Source organism: Drosophila grimshawi, unplaced genomic scaffold (assembly GCF_018153295.1).
Source record: "Drosophila grimshawi isolate 15287-2541.00 unplaced genomic scaffold, ASM1815329v1 contig_1377, whole genome shotgun sequence".
In the NCBI taxonomy this organism is placed as follows: Eukaryota; Metazoa; Arthropoda; class Insecta; order Diptera; family Drosophilidae; genus Drosophila; species Drosophila grimshawi.
The window spans coordinates 869,014-881,312 of NW_025062900.1; the positions used below are offsets into that span (position 1 = coordinate 869,014).

General features: G+C 40.3%; 1 protein-coding gene across 2 annotated transcripts in view; it reads left to right on the forward strand.

Moving 5' to 3' along the window:
* Positions 1–11,753, forward strand: part of LOC6562657 — a 78,698-nt gene extending 66,945 nt beyond the window's left edge. Inside the window, exons 2-6 of one of the 2 annotated variants that reach the window (XM_032736210.2) lie at positions 4,587–4,795; positions 7,738–7,873; positions 10,757–11,022; positions 11,089–11,230; positions 11,294–11,753. In XM_032736210.2, the coding sequence (XP_032592101.1) occupies positions 4,587–4,795; positions 7,738–7,873; positions 10,757–11,022; positions 11,089–11,230; positions 11,294–11,616 (1,076 nt within the window). In that variant the 3' untranslated portion in view covers positions 11,617–11,753. Of the gene's footprint in view, positions 1–4,586; positions 4,796–7,737; positions 7,874–10,756; positions 11,023–11,088 lie in introns of both variants that reach the window. The other variant, XM_001989352.3, reaches the window with a different exon arrangement.
* The last annotated feature ends 546 nt before the right edge of the window (positions 11,754–12,299 follow it).

Below are 12,299 nucleotides of genomic sequence, written 5' to 3' on the forward strand. Positions count from 1 at the left end.
TGGCAACAACGTGGCAACAGCGTGGATCTCTGGGACATCTTATGAACTTTTACAGCTCCATTATATGCAAATGATGAAAGCAAGAAAACAAATATTGCTACCTTGGGCGATAGCCATAGCCACAGCCACACACACAAGCACACACACTCACGCAAACACACGCACAACATGAAAGGCATTGTTTGGCAGGATGTGCGCTGAGGTGCGGGGCTCATATGCAGATATTTACATAAGCAAACAGCTTCTGCCTTTATGTGGCAGCTATCGCTTCTCTCTCTCTCTCTCTCTGCCTCTCTGGACGCAGAGTCCCTGCAGACAGACAGACAGACAGAGCAGGCAACCCGGGCAGTAAGGCATCCCGGGGTGCGTGCATCCTGGCATTCTGGCTCCCATCCTGGCACGAACTACTAATAAACCAGCATCAACATCAGCAGCAGCAGCAGCAACAATGGCAACGGATATTAAGCTGAAACTGCCCCGAGGACAACAGCCACACGACAACAACAACAACAACAACAAAAAACACACACACACACTCACACGCACGCACAACATAAAAAATAGTGGAGGCTGCCAAGGAGCCAAAAGTGACCGACATTAGGAATATTGGGCCTAGTCCTGTTTCTGATCCTGTTGCCATTCCCATTGCCATTGACCGCTTCAATGGGCTCCTTTGCATGCTTATCAACTGATAGCATGAGCAAGCAGCCACAGGACACATTTACTCCTGGGTATGTGAGTTCTTACACTTGAAAAAAAATGTCGCTATCAAATTGAGAAAATTGAACATTTTTCAAAAATAAGTTTTATAAGTTTAATGCACCATAAAATGCAAACCAAAAAAGAAAGCCAAAAACTTAAATTTAAGAAATTTATTTGCTGATCATCAATTTTGTATCTCTTTTTTGATCTGTGGAATTTTGGTTTCGGAGTGTATGCAGCAACAGTTTGATGCGACAGTTTTGGGAATTCTTTGGAGCTGTCGAAAAGGGTAAATTGCTTTTCAAAGTTGCCGACAAATGATTTGTCGGCCAAGTCAATTCCCCCCCGAAACTTCGTCATCATAATCAACATAATCAAATTTGTTGGCCCAAAATGCTTGCATGCAACAAAGTTTTAGTTTTGACTCGGCAACAATTATGCGGCACACGAGGCAAGCGAGTGTCACATGTGCCACAAGTTTTTTTGTGCCTTTCCTTTTGTTGTTTTCGCCTCTGCTGTGCAAATTTAATCACTTAACCCCAATGAAGTATAAGAATGGCAAAAAAAAACTTTTCCGAACCGGCAAAAGTTGTCACTGGATGAGGATGTTGCTGCTGTTGCTGCCACTAAAAGAATAAGCCAAGAATTTTTCGCAGGCGGTGGCAAAATTGATTTTTCACTTGGACGAGGTCACATCATGAGCATATTAATTCCGCCACTCCCACTTTCAGCGCCCACACTTCCAAGTTTTCGCATTGTGTTGCTCTTTGTGTGTTGACATTGCTGTGTGTGATAAGTGCGGGTGTGTGTTTTGTGTTGTGTGTGTGGTGTGGTGTTCGAATGACAAAGTTACTTAAATTACCAGGCAAAAAACTTTAGTTTCCCCAAACTCCAACGGCGACTGAAACTTCTGCTCCAGTTGCTGGCACAGCTCGATGGTGTTACTACTACTACTGACTCCTAAACAGAATTAATGAGTGGAGAATCGTTTTTTTCTTTTCTTTTTTTGTTTCTTTTATACATTTTCATTGTTTTCATTGCTTTCCTCTGCGCTAAAAGTCAAAAACTGACATTGCAAGCATTTTAGTTGTTCAGCGCTCGTCGAGCCATGCAACCCAAATCCAGTTAAAGAGAAAACATTCGCAAAACTTTCCATATCTTTATGCATTCATATGTATTTTTGTATATAGTACCATATACATATTTGCAGTATGTGTGTACTGCACTTGATGTTAGCCAAACTTTTGCGGACCCTTGCCATAGGTTTTCGTTTTTCAATTTGTCACGCAAGTTGTTGTTTGAACTCTTTTACTGACCCAACTCGCAATCATTTACACATATCCAACTTATATATTTTAATCAAATACAACAAACAAATAATAAACAAAATTCTTTAATTTAGAATTGTTTTTTTTTGCTTTCCAAATACATTTTCGCTTTACTGAGATCTCCAATAAAATACCTTCGTATATTCATTAAAAATTATATTAAAAAGCCGCCAGCTTAAAGTTTTTTATTTCCAAAATACAAAGTGCATGTATGTATATATGTGAGTGTGTGTATGTGTGTGTGTATGCTGTGTGTGTGTGTGTGCTGTGTGTGTATGTGTGTGTGCATATCCTTTCAGCAGCTGGCTGTGAATGCTTTGCTTAAAGTTGCCACTTTGGAGTCATGAATGTCTTTCACTTGATGCACTTGATGCATCTTGAATTCAAGTTGTTGCAACATCTTGCAGCACCTTGGTGTTGCTCTTTGTTGATGTTGTTTTTGTGCTGCAGCACTTTTATTAAAGTTTTGCCAGTGAGATTTTCAATTCACGTTATAACCAATTGGCAGATCAACGCCTTCGATGCATTTTCACTTCTCAGTTATCGATGTGCATATTTTAGAACCAGAAGTTCTGGCAAATTATTAACTTGTGGCAAGTTATTGTTTAGCAACAAAAATAATTTGATAAAAATATTAAGACAACAACTATGAAAATGAGTGCAAGGTAAAGTTGTTATACAGGCAATTTTAATGAAGTCAAATGAAGATAGAATATTTTACCAGTAGTGTTGAAAACTGAGTTTATGCTTGCAGGAAATTTATCTTCATCTCAACTTGATTGGGATAAATTAATTTAATTTATTCAACTTAAGAATTTAAATTAATATTTGCTGCCAGGCCAAGCTCTTGTGTGTATTCTCTTAGCTATTTCGTAAATTAAATTTAGAAAATTTTCTACAATTGTAATTACATTTTGTGTTGCGCTGTGCCGAGTTTTATGTATTTATATATTTATGATGCTTGACATTTGCTGGGCTCTTAAGCTGTCGTCGTCGTCGTTGACTCCCCAAAGGACATGACATTGCACTCCATACACACAAACATATCTACACTTACATAAAGTAAAAAAATGCAACGAATTTCTCTCTGTTTTTTTTTTTTGTTTTGTTGGCAGATACCCTTTCTAAGTTGGGCTCCTTTACCGAATCAAGTTGAAGAGCCCTCCTCTGCCTGCTTGGCAGATGTGTGTGCGATGCTCATACAATAATATCCTTTCACATTTTATTACACTTGTAATGTGCAACGATTGGTTGCTGCCACGAGTAGTGGCAGCAGCAGGAGCAACAGCAGCACTCGAAGGAGGTCCTTCAGCATCCTTAGACACAGCAATGTGAGCAGTCAGCTGCTGTTGTTGTTGTTGTTATTTCTGGTATGTGCCTCAGGGGCTTTAATAATATAGGACACGCACAAAGACCTAAATGTACCAAGTAGGTGCCAGTTTATCTCTAACTGTGTGTCTGTCTCTGTCTGTGTGTGTGTGTGTGTGTATGTGTGTGTGTGAGTATCATTGTCAATATTGACAATAAACAAGTTTGCTATAAAACGTAACATTAGGCGAGCTTCGAGCATCGAGCTGGAGTGAAGTTCACTTGAGTGTGTAGACAGTTGAGTTGAGTGGGGCATTCAAGTGGTGCACACATCCACTACTAGTCTACAACAAGCTAAATGCCTCAGCCAAACAGGGCACATAAATCAAGGCACTCAATCAAGGCTGAAGGCCAGCAAGTAACAAACCCAACCACACCCAACCCACATGACATCCATTCATGTCATCAGGTTGACTTATTAATCGAGTGTACTATACACTTATATATTATATACACTCAGCAAAAAAAAAAAAAATCATCTGATTGGCGCCTAGGTTAACTCAGCTTATATTTCAGCAAGTAAATTTATAAAAATGTACATTGTGGCTAAAAAGAAGGGTTTGTTTCTCTTCATTTCAGTGTGGACATGTAGTTATCAAGGCGATTTCCTCAATTACAGTCCGATTGTTTTTCTGAGTGTAGCACATTATATATCATACTTATATAAGTATTATGTGCTTGTAGTTTGTGCAGCTGCACTTTTATAAATTAAAAAAAGTTACGACTGGCAAAATACATAAAATAAAATGTTCCTGACTCGATGATAAAATGTTATTATAAATTAAATTAAAAACACATAAATTGTGGACCATTAATAAATGAAATTAAAGAGGGCTAAAGCTGGGCTGGCTTTGACTGGGCTGGACTGGGCTGGTCTGGTTTGGTTTGGTTTGGTTTGGTTTGCGTGTAGTTTGCTTTTGAAAAAGGGCCAGGCCATCAGTCATTTGGCTAACGGGTTGACATTTATGCTGGCCAAACAACAAACAAACTTTTATAATTAATTAACGTTAAAATAACAGCAGCAACGGCAGCAAAGAGAATAACAACACAGTGCCCGGCAATTTGTTTAAACATAAATCAATCATGAGCGCAGCCGCATTGAAAATTAAAGCAGACGCACTGCAAAAAGGAAAAAGAAACGGATATAACCCATTTTAGTAATGCGCACATGTTTTTTTCACATTACAGACTTCAGTGAGGGACTGCGGCTGGTCGAGGTGCGCATACCAAATTATGTGATTAAGGGTGCCACTGCGCAACTGGAATGCCTCTACGATCTGGATGGGGAGGCGCTCTACTCGGTCAAATGGTACAAGGATGGCAATGAGTTCTATCGCTATGTGCCCAGGGATAATCCGCCGGCGCAAACCTTTCGCCTGCCAGGTGTTGCCGTTGATGTGAGTATGCCCCCAAAAAAATATTTAAAAAACATAAAACAGAGACTGAGATGGGGAGATAGTGATGGGGAGGGTGGCAGACTCGCCATTGTTTTGTGCCGCACTGAAAGCAGACATTAAAACAACATTGCATACTTTACAGCACTGCGAGACAATAGCAAATACACCACCCCCAACCCCACCACTATCTACTCCCTTGAAACTATCAGCCTTCGACGCGGTCTGCTGTTCGGTGGCTTGTGTGTCTTTTGGGTCTAGTCGAGAGTCCTCTCCGTGTGCTTACAACGAAGTGCAGCAGTAGAGCTGTTTAGCACTAGGACGAAAGTCGAGCATACAGTCAGAATTTTTTTTTTTAAATAACCCTGACAACTAAATAGTTTTTGTTATTTTTAGATATCATTTCTAAATATTAGAAAACTTTTTTCTAACAAAAGTATAAATTTCAAATCTGATTCAGAGAAAACATCCTTTCAGAAAGAAATAATGAAATTATTGTCTCAGCTTTCAATTAGCTCTTGAATCGTAAGACCGTAAGACCGTAAAATTATTTAAATATTTTTAAATTGATTTATTTCTAACCCATTTATTTTTTTCTGCGCATAAACAGTGTGCACCTTGACTGTTAGCTGCCGTCTGAGTGCATTTAATTTACAAACAGCATTTTGAACAGTTTTGCGTGAAAATCTTGCAAAATTGGCGTAGCTCAGGAAGTATCGAGTCACTTCAAAAACTTCCTTGTGCGCTTTTCTTTAAAACACTCGCACTTGACCACACACTGGCTGTTGTTTGTTTAGAATGAAGAGCCCTTCTGTTCTGGCAGTTAAGAAAAGCACGTTTGCAATTCCCACGACGTAAATCCAAATCGAACGATGATCGTAGACAAAACTGAATGGATTGAATGGACTGACAGCAGGACAAGAACTGCAACGGCAAAAGTAGCGCACTAAAATGCCATTGCTCCATTATTTTTGCCACTAAAACTTTTGAACATAAAATGCACTGCACGTTAGAAGTAACACGCCCCTCTGCCCCCCACCCCACGCTTACCTGCCCCCGCCTGTGGAAAAGTTACCAAAAACGGAACGCGTTCAAAGTGCAACCGTTTTGGAGTTTGCCAGAGGCAGTGGCACTTCCAGTGCTCGTAAGCGCCTCGCTGAGTTCAAGATAAGCACGTGAGCCAGCAAACATCCAAAGAGTCAAAAGACCATCCATACCCATAGCTGCCCTCTACATATTTCCTCATACAGGTGCGGTCTAAATAGTAGTAGTGTATATATTCGTTTTGGAAAAACATATATTTAAATTTATATGTTTAAAATATAGTTTAAAATTGCGACATTAAGCTAAACAGAGTAAACAGGGGATAAATAAAATGAATAGGCCTATGACAATATTTAGAATTTTCATTTTATGCAACAGCTCTACTATAATTTTGACCGCTGCTGTATATCTACATGTATATGTACAGTGGAACGAATCACTAATCGTCTGCCCAAAGAAAAAAGGAAATAAATAAATGCAACTGCTTGGCATGCAAGTCCTGGTACAGTTACTGCTACTGCTACTTGCAACTACAACTGCTACTGCTACTCCTCCGCATCCTGTTCAGTGGCTTCCTCTGCCGGAGTGCAATAAATTTTTAAAGTTGCGCTTTTCGCTGCCACCTGTGATGGGGCGTGGTTAAACGTGTCTATAATGCGCATTATACACACTCAATCACACACACACCAGCACACACACTCAGCACAACACATGTGTGTGATTAGTTGCTCATTGCGGTCGACGGTCTTCCCAACTTTGATGTTCGGCCGCCGATAAGACCCGAAACATGTTGCAAGCTGCAAGTTGCAGCAGTGAGAAAGAGATACTGCCAGCTAATGGTTATATCCAGCTCCGTTGGCGGATATTGTTTTAGCATAATCGATTCAAGTGACTGACGTGTTGGCCGGGCTAACACAACTTTTTGGCTATTGGCTTGGGTTGGCTTTTGTTTGGATTTCGTTTTGTTTTATTGCAGTTGCGAAACTCTTGGCTGAATCAAACGTGAGACTTTTACCTGAGCTTCATGCGTGCGTGTCTGTGGGTGTGGGTGCGTGTGTGTGTGAGTGTGTTTAAACTATAAATTAGGTTAAAACAACAAAGCATAGCAACAGCAACAACAGCAGTTGGGGCAGCAACACAATGAGCACACAACACAGCACAACACAGCACAACACAAATGTATAAAAAATGCGCAATAAAAGATAACAAAGTGCACTTTCCGTTGGCCAGATAAACAAAACCCCTTTCTCACAACCAGCAGCCAGCACCCAGCACCCAGCTTAATGGCTTAAAGTTCAAGTGAAATATTTGCCTAACGTTTACGTTAGCCAGCTTGGCTGCGAATGCGGACGCGATGCCTCAATGCTGCACTCAGAAAAAAATTTAAATTTGAATTTGAATTTAGAAATTCGCCAAAGGTAACTCAACTAATTATTCACAAAATATATTTTTACAGATTAGGGTTTTCCTTTTCTTATTTTTTTACATATAGGTGTAATTATTTCTGAAATTAAGAAAAACTTTTTCAGCTGTCAGGGCTGCATATCTTTGAGTGTGCTGAGCCTTAAAGTGGCCCCAGCAGACGACTAAGAACCTTAAGAGGCGGTGAAACATCGAAAAAGCATTTTGTGGCTGTTCTCAAAAACAATTACGTTGCATTAACGTGCAAAGTGGCTGCTCTCGCCTGTCTCTCCATTTCTGTGCAAGTCGCCCTGTCCCCCTGTCTATCGACAACTATTGAGAAGTGCGACGCGGAGACGGACATCGACATCGAGATCGACATCCTTTGGCCTTACAACTTTTGCCACTTTTCGTTTACATTGTGCTTTTAATTTGTTGCTGTTCTTGCTTCTCATATTATTTATTGTGCTGTACTCATTCACAACAATTTTTAATTGCAGTTGCACAACTCGAGCGATGCGATTGTTAACCTGCACAACGTCAATCTGCAGTCCTCGGGCCGTTTCCGGTGCGAGGTATCCGGGGAGGCGCCATCCTTTCAAACGGTCACCGAGCATGGCGACATGGTTGTTGTGTGTAAGTATAAACCAAAAACAGAAGAATAATAAGAACTCTTATAATCCTATTCTCTCTGTGCCAAAAGTCAAGCGAGAACTTACAATTCTAATTAGAAACTTGCCAACTTGGCGTAATTCCAAACGAGGCATTGCAATTTCTAGTTATTTACTTGTTATTAATTTTATTCTGTTCAAGTTTAAACTGAAATTAGAGTAGTGACATTAGCTTTGAACTATCAACCTGCCTTGGGCAAAATTAATTTAGATTTCGTAACCGTTGTCCTTATGAGGACAAATTGAATCGCTTATTTGACTGTTCAAGTGCTCAACTGCATTTGACAGGCTTCATTTGATTTCACGTCTCATAATAAGCTTAGTGGGACTCAACTAAAACTCTGATTTAGACCCCGAAGCGTCTGCCTTGCCATAACCTGCCAAAGCTTAGCATCTAACTCAATTTGGCAACTGTCTTCTGTCTTGTTCAGCAATTTCCTGGAGGCCAAAAAGACAACTTCAACATCAACATCAACAACAAAAACAACAACAGCAATTTGCGAAGCAAGCCGCGACCAACTCTAAATGCAAACAAAACAAGATTTTCAAGTTACTTTAAGTGCTGGCTTGGCTTGGCATGGCTTGGCTTTGGCTTTGGCTTGACTGGGCTGACAGGAACTACACAAGAAGTGCTTGCAGGACTAGTATCCGGCACAAGCACAGGGTCGGGATTCGGGATTTGGGATTCTGATTCAGATTCTACTGCACGCTTGAGTCACACGTGGGCCAAGCAACCGGAACGCTTTGAGCTGGCGTTGACATTTCGTTTGTTCAATTATAAACTTCTGCGTGGGTCTGCTTGCCAGCTTTGCCTTGCTGCCTGCCAGTTTTGCCTGCCCTTACACGGCATACACTCAGCAAAAATCGCCATAAGTCGCCATAATTCTGACGTCAATGGTAACCCTTGTTATTTTGTCTATAATTCTTGGTTTTACTTTTCTTAATTTCTGGGTACATTCGACGAAAACTTGGACAAAATATGTTAAAGTTCCATGGATCAAATGCAAGTTTAACATTTGCTACTCTGTTGCTTATAATATATGAAATTAATAATCATTACTATTTTAATATTTTATAAATGCGCACATTTCAGATAGCATATAAAATTGATGTAATTTAGTTTCAATAAAATTAACTACTCGGCCTCAATGCAGACAGTAATTAAACTCTTATATAAAAGCATTATTTGTTTCTGAATTTTAGACAGGATATTTACCAAGATTCAAAGTGTCCATTCCTCTTTTTGGAGCTGTAATTCTTATTAGAATAATGTTTTCTTATATTTAATAATAATCAAGAAAATCTTTTTCTTACAAAATTTCAGGACATATTTTTTTCTGAGTGTGTCATCCTTGTTCGACACCAGCTATTGTCGTCTCATTCGCCTAGACCTGTCCGCCTGTCCGCCTGTCCATCTGTCCGCCTGTCCGCCTGTCCATCTGTCCGCCTGTCCGCCTGTTTGCCATGGCAGGCTGTGTGCTTTGTCTTTGTCCTGACGCGCTTTTGTTGTGCTTTGTTTTGGCTTTTTGTTGCTCATATTGTGCGCTGCCTGTTTGGCTTTCAATCAAAGTTCTAAAAAGCTTCAACAACACACAGCGGTTCGCATATGCCACAGCTCCGTGTGCAATGGGTCCAACCGGGTCCAGAGACCATGGACCATGGACAATGGAACATGGACCAAAGTGCTCAGCTGCCCACAGCTGCTCAGTTAGTTGCCTGAGGCAAAAAGCCATTTCCGTTTCCGTTTCGCATAGTTTTGCCTCAGCACTGATTTATAGTCTTGAAGCGGGTATTAGAACTTTGCCATGAAGCTCACACAGAATGACAGGAAGTATCATTATGCTCAGTTCCCTAGCTTTATGAGTTTTGTACAAGAGTTGTGTGGTATTCTTGGCTGTCGATCGGTTAAGTGCATACACTGAAAGAGTCGAGCTGAGGCTACTCCCCCTCATCGAGTGTAAATCGATTAAAGACAAAGGCGTCAAGCTGTCAACAAAGTTGGCTGACGTTCTTTTAGGGTATTAACATTCTCGTTGCGTCAAGTGCCGATTTCCTCCTCATTTCAATTTTATTTTTATTGCGCTTTTATTTTTTGTCGTTTTTTTTTTTTTTTTTGCTGTGCAATTTTATCAGCAGGCTGTCAGTGCATCAGCGGCTGGAACTTTTATTGAATTTCCGGCTGGGCGCCGGCGACTTTGTTATGCCGGAAGCTGTACACTCGCCAAAAGAAGCGCCCTAAATACTTGAAAGTTTTTCTTGTTTTTATAAATAATATTAAGAAATATAAGAAAACATTTGTCTTCAAATTAGAAAGGCTTGCCTTAACTTAGCAATTCCATAAACATTGTCCGGATTAAAATTAAATTATATTCATTTTTATAAGCTATCTAAAATTGTTGTACATGTTAAGTTTTAAAATACTTCAGTTTATTAAAATATAGCTAGTTTCAGAGTTGCATAGACATTATTTTTTCTAAATTTGAGAACAATGTACTCCAAAAGTAAGAAAATTAATCGCCAGATTTATTAGAAATGCCGAATATTCAAAGTTCTGGGCCATATTTTTTCAGAGTGTACTTGTTGTTTTTGCTGCTGTTATTATTGGTGTTGGGTTTTTGGTTTATTATGGTATTTCGGCGCTTCCAGCTGTGTGTGGGTGTTAGGGTCGGTGTCGGGTTCTGTCCTGTTCTGTCCTGTCCTATCCTGTCTCTGGGCCTGCAACTAGCCGTAAATTAAATTCAGCACAGCTTGACTTTGTTAGTTTTGGGACGAGCAACACGCAACTAACCGACTCGATGTCACACATTCTCCCTGTTCTCTCTCTACTCCACACACTCCTGCCATGCAGCTCTGCCGGACCAGGGACCACCGAAAATAAGTGGAGGACGTCCGCGCTATCAGATTGGCGATTGGGTGCGCATCAATTGCACCGCTGGCCGCTCCAAGCCGGCTGTCAATCTGTCCTGGTTCGTCAACGGTGAGCCCGCCGATCCGCAAAAGCTGCGCAAATTCGAGACAATTGTTTCGGGTCGCGAAGGATTGGAGACCTCCGTGTTGGGCCTGCAATTTCGCGTCGAACAGCAGCATTTTCGCAACGGCGACATGAAGTTGAAGGTGAGTTAAGTGAAGTTTATTGTGCTCTGCGCTGATTAACAGTTTGCTCTCCATTTTTTTTTGCAGTGTGTGGCTGCATTGTCGTCCTTCTACTGGCGCAGCAACGAGGAGTCCGTCGAGGGTGATCGGCCGCAAAAGGCGCCGGTTTTGGAGTCACGCGAAAGTGAAGGCGCCTTTGCGAGCAATTCACGCGCCGATCCGGTGCAAGGTATGTCATACCGGGAATTATTTGTCACAAAAATCTTATCGTTTTTTATTCAACCAAATGCAGCCAGCAAAACGGACTCACTTTTAATGGCCCGGGCGCCCAGTGTACTGTTGCTGCTGGCGCTGGCCACGGCTGCCACATTGGCTGGTGGCGCCACCTTCTCCGCCGGCAGCAGCAGCAGCAGCAGCATGGGCGGGGCGCGAGTGATTCGATCGGTTGGTAATAATAATAACGATATTTGCAAAGATAAACAAAATGATAAACTAATAGATAATCTCACACAATTCATTTGTCAGTTGCTGCGACGCTCTGTGAGTGATGCGTCGTCAGCGGCAGCAGTTGCAACAACAGTTGCCACGTCCATGCAGCAGTTGTCTGCGCGGTAGCTGCATTAAGTCAAATTAGAGCCGCCCATAATATATGCATTCAGCCCCGCCCATAATTTCCACTGAATTTTCCGTCTTCGCTTCACAGAAAACTAAATTCAAATATTTGCAACATGAATAAAAACGAGTAAAGAAAAAAAAAATAAAAATAAAAATCACAAAAATAAAGAGAAACTGCTAATTTATTTATGTCGTTAACAAAAAGCTTTCTTGGATTTAATTTGTAAAAACAAAAACGTATTTATATGCATATACCTAATTAAATTTAACAACAAATATATATACACACATATGAAAGCATAAATATATATTTTAAAACAATTCAAAAAGCATCTCACATTGTGCAGTGCCACAAAACTGTTTTTAGATGGAAAGAAGAAAGCAAAGGAAGGTAAAAACAAAATTGTTAAGCGTAGTGAATAGAAGAGAGAAAACACTATTCATAAAAGCCAATTGTATATAGTTAAAAATAATAATAATGTGTGTGTGTTGTATGTTATTAACTTTTAAGTATTTCCACACAATAAGATATAAAAAAGAAGCAGGAAAAAATACATGTAACAAAAAACAAAAACTTAAAACACAAAAAAATACAAATTAAAAGCAAACTAAACTGAAAATGTAAAACAAAAGAAACAGCTCAACAAAAACGAACGTGGGCATTGAAAATAACGAGTTTAAAC